The sequence below is a fragment of the Oncorhynchus nerka genome, linkage group LG10 (genome assembly GCF_034236695.1).
Source record: "Oncorhynchus nerka isolate Pitt River linkage group LG10, Oner_Uvic_2.0, whole genome shotgun sequence".
Lineage (NCBI taxonomy): Eukaryota > Metazoa > Chordata > Actinopteri > Salmoniformes > Salmonidae > Oncorhynchus > Oncorhynchus nerka.
This window is the reverse complement of record NC_088405.1, coordinates 50,698,210-50,714,606: the sequence shown is the minus strand read 5'-3', so window position 1 is coordinate 50,714,606 and position 16,397 is coordinate 50,698,210. Positions and strand designations below refer to the sequence as shown.

General features: G+C 43.7%; 1 protein-coding gene across 2 annotated transcripts; it reads left to right on the top strand.

The window, feature by feature from the left end:
* The first annotated feature begins 196 nt into the window (after positions 1-196).
* Positions 197-13,320, top strand: LOC115135487 (cationic amino acid transporter 3-like). 2 transcript variants are annotated; one of them, XM_029670222.2, is made up of 12 exons: positions 197-332; positions 6,430-6,837; positions 6,993-7,154; positions 7,306-7,489; positions 7,668-7,786; positions 8,004-8,226; positions 8,377-8,516; positions 8,825-8,927; positions 9,118-9,347; positions 9,471-9,637; positions 9,735-9,843; positions 10,129-13,320. In XM_029670222.2, the coding sequence occupies exons 2-12, from the start codon at positions 6,471-6,473 to the stop codon at positions 10,275-10,277; spliced, it is 1,953 nt and encodes a 650-aa protein (XP_029526082.2). In that variant the 5' UTR covers positions 197-332; positions 6,430-6,470; the 3' UTR covers positions 10,278-13,320. The 2 variants fall into 2 exon arrangements, with proteins under 2 accessions (XP_029526082.2, XP_029526081.2); XM_029670221.2 differs by having other exon boundaries at positions 6,388-6,837.
* The last annotated feature ends 3,077 nt before the right edge of the window (positions 13,321-16,397 follow it).

The following is a 16,397-nucleotide window of genomic DNA, read 5'->3' as shown; positions in this document are numbered from 1 at the left end:
TGAACCGACGCGAAAGGAGTCGAGAAATTTAAGCGTAATTACGTTTCGCCTCGTATGTTTTAAGATCAGTGCAATTTGTGGCGGGGAAACGAATCGAGGAAGCCACTGTAGTACATTGGAGATGCACCCTGAAATACATGAATGGTTTGCGCCACCCGACATAGGCGAGGGTTGTTTATACTACGAACATCTACGTCACTGTGTCCGCCCTGTTAACCAAAAAAACCGACACACAAGAACTAAGGAACGCGGGTTGTTTCATCAGCGAACGTGAAGTCAACTGTATTTGGTCGTGTTGTCGAGCCTTCGAACACTCCAAAGTAAACCCAAAGGTAAAGTAACAAACACCACACAATTTTTTAATTGCACTGAAAAGTATGTGCTTACGTTTCGATGTGGTGGTCCATGTGTAGAGACTCCGTAGTCTTTTACTCGCGCTCATTCTGACGTAATCATACCCTCGTGTGTTGTCAGAAACACTTCACTTTAACAAACTATTATAACGATATTCCCTTTTAAAACCGTACATTACTGGTTACGTATTTTAGGGGTTAGAATAGTCATTAGGCTGTTTATTTTGAAATAAATAGGTAGATGGGTACCTAAGGTTTTCCAACAAACGTTAGTTACCAATACCATTGCTCGCGAGGCGGTTGTTTTTAGCGGGGAACGTTAATTTAGCCAGTTAGCATATTGGCTATTAACTGTAGCTAGCTAGGTAACGTTATAATCGAAGATGTGCTGTGTAAACTACTAGTTCGTTGCAGCAACGTGGATTTATCTTGTCGGGTGTAAAAACTGCCGCGTGCCATCATTCATTGTTTTACTTGCTAGCTATCAAACAAAGTCATCGGTCAACTAGTTAAATTTACTTTGCTAGCTAACGTTAGTTAGATAATGTTATCTAGCTATAACTATCGTCAGGTAGAAATGTACACATCAGTGAACTGTAGGCATGCATGTGTGCAACCTGTAAACTTTATCTTAACAGTGGGAAAGCAACTGGTTTGTTAACTAATCACAAACAACGTTCATAATATACCAGTCTAGCTAGACAATAGACGGGTCCTTGGCTTGACTACTGCAGCTAACCGCATTATTTTTTAACATGTTGCATCAGCTATTGCATCAGCTTCAGTTCGCTAGCTAGCAGGATTTTATAGTTGCTGCTGTTAACTAGCCACAACTAGCAAAAATGTGTTACACGTCACATTCACCCTCAGGACTCCTGGTCTGTGTGTTGAAAGTTGTTCGCCCTCAGTCTCATGTCAGACGGTTGTTCATGGATCGCCAGCCCAATATGTACTCTTAAGGAACATAAACCCTACCGCCTTACTTAGTAATTGTTTCATGTGCAGGTTGGTCGTCATGCAGAGGAACATTTTTGTTTTATTGTAAGGGGGATTGAAGGCATTTATTTGGTCACCCTAGTATTCTAAGCTGATGGATGGAAATACACATTTGCTGGGACATTTTCTGAAATGTTCAGGGGCAAATTTGCCCCAAGCTCTGTGTAGACTGGTCATGGCAGAGGCATTGGACATTGAGGAAGAAGGAAGGGATCCTGTTGGCTCTGTTCCAGTGGCTTGAAGTTCACTCATAGCAGTAGTCCTTTTTTGACTAGAAAACGGATTGCACCATAGCGTCAAACAGCTAGACAACCATTGACTGTCTGTGATGCATGAAGTGTGCCGCCCATCACATCGCTCCAAGGGTGACCTCGCCCACTGAGATGAGAATGCTGAAAGGGCACTCTGCACCAGCCTATTAAAGTATCCACTCCCCCAATGAACATCTGAAAAAGCATATAAAAGGGGCAAGAAACACCATGTGTAGGTGTTAAAATAATTTCCTTGTCTGCTTAACGTTTAAATATGGTAATTGTACCCACAAATTGCATGGTGAGCCAGTTTGTCAAATGATTCCACCTGGTCATGAAGTCAGCAGTCATTAGTTGAACATAAAATGCAGGGCTGGAGTAAAGCTGTCATTTTGAGGCATTTTCAAATCTGGTTATGTTATACAGTGCACCCATTAATTGATATGCTTGTTACAGTGAACATTGTTGAAGATTATAGCAGTGGTGCCTGGACTTTGCAAACTGTTTTGCAAGCCTGTCGAGGACAAGTGACAAGGCAGAACCACCCGTATCACTCACATTCTCTGTCCCACACTCCAGGACTGAGAGGTGCAAGAACGCTCTTTTTAGGAACCAGTAAATTGTGGCGTGATTTCGGCGTAGTGCATCTTTAAAATATTTGGACTCAAAACACGAGGAGATGGTGAAATAACATCTCATTAGTCTATTGCACTTTACTAAAGCACTGCGAAATACTTTACAAGAATATACATGTTTTTTCTATTGCATGCCACCAACTGAGTAACTTAGTGGCACCCGTCTAAATAATGTCACGGGTCTGGGTCGGATTGGATATGATTGTTATCTCTGGTATGTATTACTTTAACTGACTTGTCTGGAAGGGCCTGTACAGATCTGAACACGATAATTTTTGCTGCTGCTCTTTCTTTTCATGAGTGGGGTGTGGAACGTGTAGTTTGTTGTTGGCCAATCATAAGTCATCAAAGTGGCAATAGTCTACAGTCATAGAGCCTCCATGTGTGGCCAAAGTAAGGAGATATCTAATCAATGGAAGATGGAATGAAAAATTAAAGGAGAAGGATATGCTGAGAGCGAACAGGCTGCTACTTCATTTTTTGAATGGTTATTTGTAATTGTAGGATGACAGCGCACAATTTTAAAATATATATATTTTTTAACTTTGGGGGGAAGAATACTTTCTTGCCATAGCCCTGACTGGCTTTAAACATGCGCTTGTCTGAGGTGTCGGACTAGACAACAGTTGCTATCAGATTTGACCGCTGTGGTTGGTCGCTCAAAATTATGGGATGGGGCTTAGCATAGGGTACATTTTGGGGAGGTACTACCTAAATCGCTCAAATCTCAATTTAAGATACTGACTTTATGACAAATTGTGCTATTTACACTGTAGTAAATTCTTACACTGTTTTTGACTATCAATGTAACATCGGTTATTTTGAAGCAGAGAAGTAGGTTTTTGAGGTCAGCTGCCTTTTAATAAATCTAATCTTAATTGTGTGTAATTATTTGTCTAAATTTGGTCCATATCCATGTATTTCAGTGTCTATTGCTAGGTTTCCATCCAATTTGGCAACATATTTTCATTCAAATGGTCTCAAACAAGTGCTGTGTTCCCACCAAATGGACTTATTGCAGATACAAATCAGTGGGTGATTACAGTGCACACAATATACCTTTTCACTTAAGTTTTTATGTACCGAATAAACATCTAAAGTTCAATGTGTTTCCATCGCATTTTCAACTCTCGATAATTTTGTCACAAAACTGTTGCGCCAAATAGCAAATGTGGCTACTCTGGTCTTGGCACATGTGCTCTAGCCACCAGCTTGCATTGTGGGTTGGCAAGTCTACATGATGTCATCAGTTTGGATAAGTGAGAATGTTTTTATTTGTCAAGCATCACTTGTCAAGTCGCCAGATTCAGACCCTCAATATTTATTGGAAAGGAGCATCAAGATCACCATGCACTTTCACCACCCTGTGAACTTCCTCATAAGTTATTTAATCTCTAGCCTAATAAACTGCATGGTTTTCTAAGTTGCTCTGGGAGGACCACACACCATATCATTGCGTGACTCTACGACCATTTCTATCATGATTTAATTGTACAGACAAAGATCCCACCATGTCGAATGAACATATTGTACCAAAACAACATCCTATTTCAGTCATAGCTGTTGTGATTTATTATTTTATAAGGTTTGACATAACTGGATGGAAACTGCCACGAGGGAATAAAAATAAACGTGATCCTACCTACCAGTGAGCAGGAACACTAACCAATAAGGGAATCCACTCTTTCCACTTTATAGAGTATCATAAGTTAGCTAACGATGAGGGCCTAGGTCTTAACTTTTGTTTATTTCATATGCTATCATAAAGCCTAGGAAGCTTAGGACACCCTGATAACAAACTAGGCTAATCATAATACTGTATCGTGATGGCAGAGTTGAGGCTAGACAGTGAGTAAAAAAAAAAAAAGTGCTTTGTGTGGAGTGAGCAACAGTCTGTAATGAGATTCAGAGCTAAGATAATCCTCTTAGTCTGTTGCAGCATGTGCTTTGGAAAAGCTCAGTGAGGCAAATAATATACAGTATCTGCGGAAGCTTCCGCTGGGTGGTTACTTGTGTGCTGGAAGTCCTAGTTAAAAGCCTTATAACATACACCTAAATCTAATCTTTATGGTATTAGGTAGCAATACCATGGCTCTCTTGTCCCCCTGCGGCAGAGGTGAGCAATATTTGGAACATCGAATCGCAATCAAATTACAGTATCGAATCTCGATACATTTCGTATCGGCACCTAAATATTGTGATAATATCGTATTGTGATGTCCCTGGCAATTCCCAGCCCAAGTATTAGGCAATTAGACTAGGCCTAGTTTTTAATGCTTTTTAAGTGGTTGAAGTACTCCTACCCATTGTATACTATAGCCTACCTATTACAGCATGCCTGATTTGAGCATCCAGGTGGTAAATTAGAGGAGCTGCGTGTTGGTGTCTTCACAACCTGGTCTGAAGCTGCCGCTGTTTCACAGAGGCCAGCCACCCCTCGTGAAGACCACAAGGAAAAGATTAGCCTAGTTGGTCTAGGTGACGCAGGGTGGCCTACCTCCAGAGCTTACTGTGTGGGCAGAACAGACTAAACCTCTCAGGCGCCGCACATTAATCGCAGGCAGGGGACTCCCAGAAGTGAACCTTTCCCAGGGCCGGAGATGATGCCTGCCCTGCCCGCCGGCCTCCTAAAACAGCTAATGCAACTCTTTAGGAGAGCAGACCCTGTATGCGGTTTCAGTCTTGCCTAACTATTCCGTTGTTCAATCATAATCCCTGGAGAGCACAGCCATGGTGTGTTTTTTTATTTGATTTTTTTAAACACTGGTTTAAGTTACAAGGTGGATATGCCAAGCCCGTGCAGACTTCAGTAAGGAAGCCATTGTGCATGTCCAAGTGCAGGATGGAATATAGTTGGTTGCACCATTGTGATCCAATCACGGACGCTAGCCCAGGCTGACTGCCCGATCAAACCAGCGTTGACTATTTTCCCTGTAGACAGTTTGACAGTGACAACAATGCCTGATACATGAAAGTTATTTTTGAACAGTTTTAATTTCCTGTTACCTTCAGAGACCAGGGGATATGTTTATTTTATACTGACATTCCTCCTTTTTTTGTTCTGTGTTTGCAAATGGTTTTCTCAATAACCTTCCGGTGATTGTGCACAGTGTCCTATGGATAACAACGTAGAATGGGCCGAAAACGTTTATTATTATAGGTGTTAGAGGCTAAGCTACACCTCCAAGTCACCAACCTTTTGTGGAGTGTTTGGTGTGCTGCTGAAGAGGCAGTGTCTCAGATATCTCGAATAAGCAGTAGCCATGATGACCTTACGGTTGGTCGGGACAGGGACCAGACGTTCTGTGCAACGTGCTTAATGTCAACATGGAGCTGTGTGGACAGCTGCCGCCAGTTAGACAAGGTCATGTGACCAGAGCCTCCAAATGCTTATGAGGTGGTTGTGTGTGAGTGTCCCTGCAGTCTGGCACCTGCACAGATAGCGATGCTGTCTGTCCTTGAGCTGAAGGGGGCCGGGGTTTGTTGTAACTGGTGCTATCAGTATTAGTCAGCGATGCCCCTAGTGATGCCAAAACGCTACGTCGCTGACGTGAATGCTACGATTTTGTTGTCGTTAACACGAGATTGCTGAGCAAAAGTTTTGCTTGAAATGTTGCGCTGTTGTCACTTTTTTGGCATACATTTTTAAAGTGAAGAATCTGAGTCATTGGGAATTGCCCATGTCTTTTAAAATTGTAGTCCTCCAGTAAGGTTATTAGTGAATAGCGAGGCACAGAGAGATTGGTGTTCACTATCGTGTCTGCTTATCTGCTTATCGAAGCTCTACCGGTCAGGTCATGTTTAGAAACATTTTTTACAAAGCACTATTGAAGGTGGAGAAATGTAATTCTGGGAAGACTCATAATAGCAGCATGCTGTTCCTTAGAAGAATGTGGTTTGCTTGTCTGGAAACCTGCAGGAGGGGAATTAAAACATTACTGGAATTACCCGAGTAGGAGGAACCAATACGAGTGTGGCACCATACAGAAATGTAACTTATCAACTTGACTAAATACGCACGAGAGCTAATCAGTCAGTTCAGTATCCCAGAGACGGTTGGTTTGCAAACAAGGGATCCGCACGAAACAAAGTAAAGCAACAACCGCTAGCTTAAACTGTAGGCTAATCTGCTTCCCTTCTGTTTGATCATAGGATCTCTCCTGCTCCGTCTTAACTCTTCGCCGCTCTGCTCAGTCAACCCCTTCAGCTTTGCAGCTCCCTCCGCAGACGCGACCATGGTAGACAAGATGGCCTCCTTTGGCCGGATCTTGTTGCGACGCAGGGTACTGGACTGCTCCGATGAGGGGAGCCGATTCGCCCGCTGCCTCTCCACACTGGACCTGGTGGCCCTGGGGGTGGGCTCTACGCTAGGGGCAGGGGTGTACGTCCTAGCTGGTGAGGTAGCCAGGGAGAAGGCTGGTCCTGCCATCGTGCTCTGCTTCCTCATCGCTGCGCTCTCCTCCATGCTGGCCGGACTCTGTTACGCCGAGTTTGGCGCCCGCGTACCCAAGACTGGTTCGGCGTACCTGTACAGCTACGTGACGGTTGGCGAGATCTGGGCTTTTATCACAGGGTGGAACCTCATCCTCTCCTATGTCCTCGGTGAGTTTGTAGATTGGAAATTGCTTCTGTTTTCAAATGCTTTTGCGTTGAGCCACAATGTTCACTGTGGTTAGTCTCTAGTCTGCCTTATCCTCTTGAGTTTGGTCGACGGTTTCCATGACGTTAACTTCTTCTTCTCCATGGTCCTTTTTTAGGTACAGCCAGTGTGGCCCGAGCCTGGAGTTCTAATTTCGATAGCCTGGTGGAGCAGAGGATATCAGACTTCTTCAGGTCGTCCATGGCCATGAGCGCCCCGGGGGGGGTACTGGCTGAATACCCGGACCTGTTTGCGCTCATCCTCGTGCTCTTATTAACCGGTGAGGACTTCAGTCAACTAAAATGTATAGTGCTGGGGGAGGCAACACATAAGTTATAGCCTCATTGTAAAAGCTTGCATGTATTGTAATGTACATGTACCTAATGCGACTTGATTTGTGTCTCCTAATGCCATACTGTTGCTTCTTCCAGGGCTGCTGGCGTTTGGAGTGAGTGAGTCGGCTCTGGTGAATAAGATCTTCACAGGGGTCAACCTGGTGGTGCTGGGCTTCGTCATCATCTCAGGCTTTGTGAAGGGAGACACAGTTAACTGGAACCTTACTTTGGAGGACTTTAACAACGCCAGTAACACCAACATGTCCAGCTTATCCAAAGAGTGAGTCCTCCAATACAGATTAATACCGGCTGAGATTTAGCCAGAGATTCCATTATAGGGCACTACCATTGACTAAATCATGCTTTCATGTGTCTAGCTGTGTTTTAATCTCTGCATTTGGCTTCAGAAATAAAACCATATAGTTGACGCGTCTCCATGCCGCCTCTATGTCCCTCAGGGTTGTGGATAAGACGTTTGGCACTGGTGGTTTTGCTCCTTTTGGCATCCGTGGCATTCTGTCTGGTGCTGCCACGTGTTTCTATGCCTTTGTGGGGTTTGACTGCATCGCCACTACAAGTGAGTTATTTACTGTGCTCCAAAGCTAAACATTAGATAGGACCACGTCGTTTGTTCTCTGTAGATTGAGCGCTCACTTACATGCCACTTAATCAAAATGTAGCTTTTCTTTAATATGGTGGCCAATTTTCGCTAAATAGTTGGAATGTATAGTTGGTTGTTACTCTCTCATAGTTCCAGACAAATAAATGTTGTGCCTTGCCCCCCCCCTCCCCAGGCGAAGAGGCTAAGAACCCAACTCGCTCCATCCCTGTGGGCATCGTGGCCTCTCTGCTCATCTGTTTCTTCGCCTACTTCGGGGTGTCTGCAGCCCTCACACTCATGATGCCCTACTACCTGCTGGACACCAAGAGCCCCCTGCCAAAGGCCTTCATCCACGTAGGCTGGCCTGCTGCTCACTACATCGTGGCTGTGGGCTCCCTCTGTGCTCTCTCCACCAGGTCAGTTAGGCCGATAGACCGCACTATGGCTACTGTTCTGTATCTCCCTTGTCTTCTACACTCCTCAGTACTTGGTGTTCTTGTCAAGCTATCAAATGCACTCCCTTTGTTACGTGTGTGTATATAATGTTGGTTTTGTTGTCCTCCTAGCCTGCTTGGGTCCATGTTCCCCATGCCGAGGGTTATCTACGCCATGGCAGAGGATGGGCTCCTGTTCCGTGGCCTGTCCCGCATGAACACGCGTACCAAGACGCCCCTGATGGCCACCATCGTCTCTGGCTGTGTGGCATGTGAGTTCAGCCCTCCACCCTCTGTTCATTCATCTGGTTCTGCTCTACTACCTCTGGGTTCCACTGTAGTCAACTCCTGCTGTTATGTTTTTGTTTATGTATGAAACTATGAATGTGCAGCAGGAGGGAAGCCTGTCGAAATAGACCCTTTGATCAGTGGAATGCTTTTTAAACGTGTTTTTCTTTTCTCTTTTCTTCATTGTTTTTGAATGCCGGAATAATTAGAGTAAATAACCAACTGAGGGGATGTGGATTGTGTTTTCTATAGTATGTATGATGGTAATGCTCATTGTCCCCTCTCCCTGTAGCTCTGATGGCCTTCCTCTTTGACCTGGCTGCCCTGGTTGACCTCATGTCCATAGGGACACTGCTGGCCTACTCACTAGTGGCCATCTGTGTGCTCATCCTCAGGTGGGTGACGACTTGTACCGCTTTTTCTTTTAAATATACTATAATGCCTAACACTGCATTGTTTTGGTATTGAAATTATGATTTGTCTCCAATTATGTGATTTGCTAATGGTGTTTGACATTCTCAGTGCGATTACCTCTCATGGTCCAGGAAACTGACCTGTTCTTCCCTCCTGTCCGTGTGTGTCCAGGTACCAGCCGGGCACCCTGAGCTCGTCCAGTCAGAGTGAGAAGCTGGTGGAGCTGGTGGGAGGGGAGAAGGTGGCCGTGTCCGGGCGAGACAGCGGTGACGAGGACGGCCTGGATCTGGAGGACCGACCCCTCCGGGAGAAGTTCACCCCCCGCCACCTCCTCTTCGCCAGCGGGAATCTACCCACTAAGATCTCTGGGAACATCGTCTATGCCACCACGGCCATTATCTGTGAGTGACGCCTCTTCTCTTTCTCTCTCACTTATGGCGTTGTAATGCAGTTGAACACGGGTTGTTTTCAAAGCGGCTCTTTTTAGAGAAAGCACATTTTGATTCTCTCTTCGTCCTCTCTAGCGGTGCTCATCACTGTGCTGTGTGTGGTGTTGGCGGGGAAGCTGGATGAGTTGATCGAGGTTCAGCCTGTGTGGGTCACGGTGTGTGTAGTACTGGCCTTGCTCTGTGCCCTTTGTGTCGTCATCATCTGGAGGCAACCTGAGAGCAAGGAAGCTCTCACCTTCAAGGTTAGTTTCTGGATACTTCAGTGTTTGTTCACGGCTTATAACCAATTCATAATACAACTTGTACGCAGTAAAACAACTCACTTGTTTCCCCCCCCAGGTGCCCTTGTTGCCTTGGCTGCCTCTGTTCAGTGTCTTCGTCAACATCTACCTCATGATGCAGCTGGACCTGGCTACGTGGTGCCGCTTTGCTGTTTGGATGGGCATTGGTAAGTTAGATTACATTATACAGAGTAGGAAATGTTTCTAAATTCACTATCGAATCACATGTTAATCACGGAATCCGCTGTAGTGGAAACCGTCTGCCCCATGATCAATGTAATTGCAGTACATATTCTGCTGTTCTATCGCACGTGCAATGATGCCGGAGGGGGGGGGACTGTTTGTTTGCATTAACTTTGTAATATCACAAACCGACGTGGCAGATTCACCATTTTAAACATTCCCTCTTTAATTCAGTCAACTTAATTCCTCTCTCTTTCTCCTTCCCTCAGGATTTGCAATCTACTTCTGCTACGGGATCTGGCACAGCAGCGAGGCAGTCAACAGCACCCCCCGGAAATACGAGCCTGCCCTCCAGACCAAGAAGAAGCCCATCTACCTGGGGAGAGACGAGAGTGAGGCGGAGGGGATGAGCCCCTGAACGGCTAGGGACTGGAGGAAACCCCACACGTTATACCACTGAAGGGAGGCAGACAATTCAACTGACACTGCAATGTGTGTCTCTAGATTGGTTACCTTTCATTTTTGGGAGATCTGTCTTACACTTTATTGGACAGTTGATGAGTAATACTTTCAACACTTAAAGTTGCTATTAACATTACTAGTGATTTTTTTATTTATTTCTTAACCGTTAGTCTCTTGCTAGTTGGTGGCCGTGCCTCCAATCGTTAGCCCCCCCCAGGGCCTCCAGCAGCAGCAGCAATATGCTGTACAGGATCTGTTGGTTAGGGCCATATGTATTACTGGGTACCAGTGTGTCTGTGGGGTTTACAGTCTTGGTCAGGGCCTCCGTAAACTTGTTAACCGTGCCGAGGCCCAATGTGGGCGTTTTGTTTTTGGGATGACTGTCGTAGACGAGCTGTCCTCCACCTGCCAAAGAGCAACCGATTTAACAGTAGTACCTTGTGCACCTAGTTGCAGAAATGATAATTTTTTGTTGTTGGTGTCAGCTTCTTCAGTAAGCTGCATGAGATATCACCACGGAGACCTCAAACTACATATCCTATAATGTTAAAGGCATTTATGAACAATCTGTTGCCGGTGATTCTTTCTGTCGTACATTTTGTCTTCGAACGTATGGTAAAAATAGTCAAAGTAATGATGTATGTTATCATTTTCATGGTGATGTAAGTCCCTGTGTTACTTGCCTCAGGTCCATCCAAAGAATTGACTGAGGTAAAAATCTACCTTTTGGAGGGTGATAACGCACCTCTGCACTGTGCTGAATAATCTTTAATTTCGGTATCATCATTGGGGCTGTTCTGTACTCTTGTAAACCCCTTTTATATGCATTTCTATTTATCTCTGGAGTTTTGATGGACAAATTTGAGCTACCCTTTTTATATGTAAATACTTGAGTTTGAGATCTCTGCCTCGATTTGCTTGAGCTGTCTACAGACGTAGATTTAACTGTCAAACAAAGAAATGACCCGCGTGATCTAGACGATGCGCTGTATTGAGTCTTTTTTTAAAGGCAGTGGTTTTAATCCTGGTCAGCTATTACCACTAATATTACTTTAGTTGTAGCTTCTTGTGAACCTATTTTCACAAACATTTTTAGTTTCCATTGAAACTTGTTCTTGGCAGCTTGGCTGTCGAGTTTGCATCATTTTAGTCATCTATTTTCCTGCTCTGCCCTTCAACTGACTTTAATCGAGTAATGTGCTTTTTATAGATGTTTTGTGTTCTTTACATGTACTCTTGATTACCCCCTTGCTTTTAATGTGTTACTGTATATATAGCAAAACTTGCTTCACCAAATAATTGACAGGTCTACTCGTGAATCTATTTGTTAATAGTCACTAGTTGTGGTGCTGCTTGACCAAATTACATTTTGCTTTGGAGACACTGGTTCAAGAACATGAGTATGACCAGCAAAAACTGGTCTCTAAATTTGAACTTTATTTGCTCATCTCCAAAGACCCTGGAGATGGTGAGGATAATTGATAGATATGGTATTGTAGTACAGTAATAACTGTAGATAATCACTGTAGATGTACAGTGTGTATAGCTGTATTTTTATTAGTAGAATGCTGTATATTATACAAATGGATATGTTTTATAGTTGTGCTTCTTGGCATTACTTTTAACATCGTTTCTTGAGGGTTTGTTAGACATCTCCAAAAGAAACCGTTTCCTAAAAATGCCTACCACCTCAAAGATCCCACTGGCTGGTAAACCAAGACACAGGTTTTATCTTCGGTTTTATATACTGTAAATACACTGCATGACCAAAAGTATGTGGACACCTGCTCGGTGCACAATCATGGGCATTAATATGGAGTTGGTCCCCCCCCCTTTGCTGATATAAAAGCCTCTACTCTTCTGGGAAAGGTTTCCACCAGATGTTAGAACATAGCTGTGGGGATTTGCTTCTATTCAGCCATGAGCATTAGTGAGATCAGGCACTGATGTTTGGCAATTAGGCCTTGCTCGCAGTTGGCGTTCCAATTCATCCCGAAGGTGTTCGATGGGGTTTAGGGCAGGCCTCTGCAGGCCAGTCAAGTTCTTCCACACCGATCTCGACAAACCATTTCTGTATGGAACTCGCTTTGTGCACGGGTGCATTGTCATGCTGAAACAGGAAAGGGCCTTCCCCAAACTGTTGCCACAGTGGGAAGCACAGAACCGTCTAGGGTGTCATTGTATTCTGTAGCATTAAGATTTCCCTTCACTGGAACTAAGGGGCCTAGCCCAAACCAGAAAAAATGCCCCCGACCATTATTCCTCCTCCACCAAACTTTACAGTTGGCGCTATGCATTCAGGGCAGGTAGCCTTCTCCTGGCATCCAGATTTGTTTGTCGGACTGCCAGATGGTGACGGGTGATTCATTACTCAGAGAACGCTTTTCTACTGCTCTAGGGTCCAATGGTGGCGAGCTTTACACCGCTCCAGCCGACGCTTGGCATTGCGCGTGGTGATCTTAGGCTTGTGTGCGGCTGCTCTGCAATGGAAATCTATTTCATGATGCTCCTGACAGTTATTGTGCTGACGTTGCTTTCAGAGGCAGTTTGTAACCCTGTAGTGAGTGCAATCGAGAACAGACTATTTTTACGGGCTTCAGCACTCACCGGTCCCGTTCTGTAAGCTTTTGTTGCCTACCACTTCACGGCTGAGGCGTTCCTGTAGATGTTTCCACTTCACAATAACAACACTTACAGTGGACCGGAGCAGCTCTAATGGCAGAAATTTGACAAACTGACTTGTTGGACAGGTGGCATCCTATGAAGGTGCCACGTTGAAAGTCACTGAGCTCTTCAGTATGGCCATTCTACTGCCAATCTCTTGTCTATAGAGATTGCATGGCTGTGTGCTTGATGTTATACGCCTGTCAGCAACGGGAGTGGCTATAATAGACAAAGCCACTATTTTTGAAGGGGTGTCCACATACTTTTGTGTAATTGCCTGTATAAATGAGCTGTATTTTCATTGTTCTTTTCTAAATAAAATGGTTAATTATCAATTCTATGCCTTTTTGATTCTCAAGAATAAATGGAATTGTTTTAGAAAATTCATAATCCTATCAAGCAGGGGGAGGGAATACATCCATAAAACAAATTGCCCTCATCTACAGATCCACAACTTTTGAATGTTGCATGTACAGGTAACTGCCAGAAGAGTTTCAATGTGCCTTGAAGGGATGGGAAACCATGTACATGTACATTTTTTTAAACATTTATTGATGGTCCCTAAATAGCCCCATTGAGATATCAAAAGTGAAACCGAATGTACCATGGTCAGTGCTTCAAATGAATGATTACTTGGGTGCTGCCAGATTTGGGCAGGATTGAAATAACCCACGGAAAATGTACGTACCCTTCCTTCTGTTACATACCCTTATTTCGTAATAATCTTGCAAATTACGTTTTGAAAGAGACTGACTTTGACTCAAGTTATCCTATTTACACTTCATAGTCAATTTTGACACTAGAATAACCAGAACTCTTATAGATGCCACAGGCCATTTTCAACCAACTTTTTTTTTGTTCAGTCGCTCTTAATTTGGTTCATGTGATGAATATGATGTGTTCAGATTCTCCTGGCCTTGGTCTGTGCCCTTTTGTGTCATCATCTGGAGGCAACCTGAGAGCAAGGAAGCCCTCACCTTCAGGGTTAGTTTCTGAATACTTATTGAAGGTGTAAACAACAGGTGCAGTGTTTATTCATTGGTTTTCAACCTTGTCGTCACAGTTTTTTATAATACAGCTAGATATGCAGTAAAATGATTACTTGTTTTCTCTCCCCTTTCTAGGTGCCCCTGTTGCCTTGGCTTCCTCTGTTTTAGTGTCTTTGTCCAAATCTACCTTATGACGCAGCCAGTGGTGTAAAGTACTTAAGTTAAAATACTTTAAAGTGAAAACAGCAGCTACTCGGCCTCCGACCACAAGGCACTACAGAGGGTAGTGTGTACAGCCCAGTGCATCACTGGGGCCGAGCTTCCTGCCATCCAGAACTAGGCGGTGTCAGAGGAAGGCCCTACAAATTGTCAGACTCCAGCCACCCTAATCAGACTGTTCTCTGCTAATAATGTACTTTTTAATCCATACAGTTTCCCTGACACTCAAAAGTACTTGTTACATTCTGAATGCTTAGCAGGACAGAAAAATATCCCTGGTCATCCCAACTGCCTCTGATCTGGCGGACACACCAAACACATTCTTCATTTGAAAATGAATGAGAAAACAAATGAGTTTTGGAGCGTGCCCCTGGCTATCCGTAAATTTAATAACTAGAAAATGGTGCGGTCTGGTTTGCTTAAATCAAGATATCTGAATACTTTCCAAAGGTACTGTAAAAGTATAAATAATTTCAAATTCCTTATACTTTTACAGTACCTTTGGAAAGTATTCAGACCACTTGATTCCCCCCACATTTTGATATGTTATAGCTGTATTCTAAAATGTATTACATATTTTTTCATCAGAAATCTACACACACTACCCCATAATGACAAAGCGAGGGAAAAAAGGGTTTTATACATTTTTGCAAATTTATTCAACTTAAAAAAACAGAAACCGTATTTAAGTATTCAGACCCTTTGCTATGAGACTCGAAATTGAGCTCAGGTGCATCCTGTTTCCATGGATTATCCTTGAGTTGTTTCTACAACTTGATTGGAGTCCTCTGGTGGTAAATTCAAATGATTGGACATGATTTGGAAAGGCATACACCTGTCTATTTAAGGTCCCACAGTTGTCAGAGCAAAAAGCAAACTATGAGGTCGACGGAATTGTCCGTAGAGCTCCGAGACAGGATTGTGTCAAGGCACAGATATGGGGAACGGTACCAGAAGGACAACCATCTCTGTAGCACTCTGCACCAAACAGGCATTTATGGTAGAGTGGCCAGACAGATGCCACTCCTCAGTAAAAGGCAAATGACAGCTTGCTTGGAGTTTGCCAAAAGAAACCTAGACTCTCAGACCATGAGAAACAAGATTCTCTGGTCTGATGAAACCAAGATTGAACTCTTTATCATGAATGCCAAGTGTCATGTCTGGAGGAAACCTGGCACCATCCCTACGGTGAAGCATGGTGGTGGCAGAATCATGGAGTGGGGATGTTTTTCAGTGGCAGGGACTGGGAGACTAGTCAGGATTGAGGGAAAGATGAACAGAGCAATATGCAGAGAGATCCTTGATGAAAACCTGCTCCAGAGCACTGAGGACCTCAGACTGGGGCGAAGGTTTACCTTCTAACATGACAACGACCCTAAGCACACAGCCATGACAGCGCAGCAGTGGCTTCGGGAAAGTCTGAATGTCCTTGAGTAGCCCAGCCAGAGCCCGGACTTGAACCTGATCTAACATCCCTGGAGAGATCTGAAAATACCTGTGCAGCGATGCTCCCCATCCAACCTTACAGAGCTTGAGAGGATCTGCAGAGAACAATTGGAGAAACTCCCCAAATAGGTGTACCAAGCTTGTAGCGTCATACCCAAGAAGACTCGAGGCTGTAATCGCTGCCAAAGGTGCTTCAACAAAGTGCTGTGTAAAGGGTCTGAATACTTGTGTAAATTTAATATTTCCCTTTTTTATTCTTAATACATTTGCAAAAATGTATTTAAAAAACTGTTTTTGCTTTTTCATTATGGGGTATTGTGTAGAGTAAGTTTTTTAATCAATTTCAGAATAAGGCTGTGATAAAATATGGAAAAGTCAAGGGGTCTGAATACTTTTCCCGAACACACTACTTTTGATACCTAATTATATTTTAGCAATTACATTTACTTTTGACACTTAAGTATATCTAAAATCACTTTTTCTATTAGACCTTTACTCAAGTAGTATTTTACTGGGTGACTCACTTTTACTTGAGTAATTTTCCATCTTTAATTTTACAATTGGGTACTTTTTCCACCGCTGGATGCAGCTGGACATGGCTACATGGTGCTGCTTCGCTGTGTGCATGGGCGATGATGATTAAGATTACATTATATACACATTCAATAGGAATTCTTTCTAGATCCACAGTAGAATCCCATGTTTTTGTCACCCTGTATTTGAACCATATGTGTCTTTAACTTTTAATGTTGCGCCTT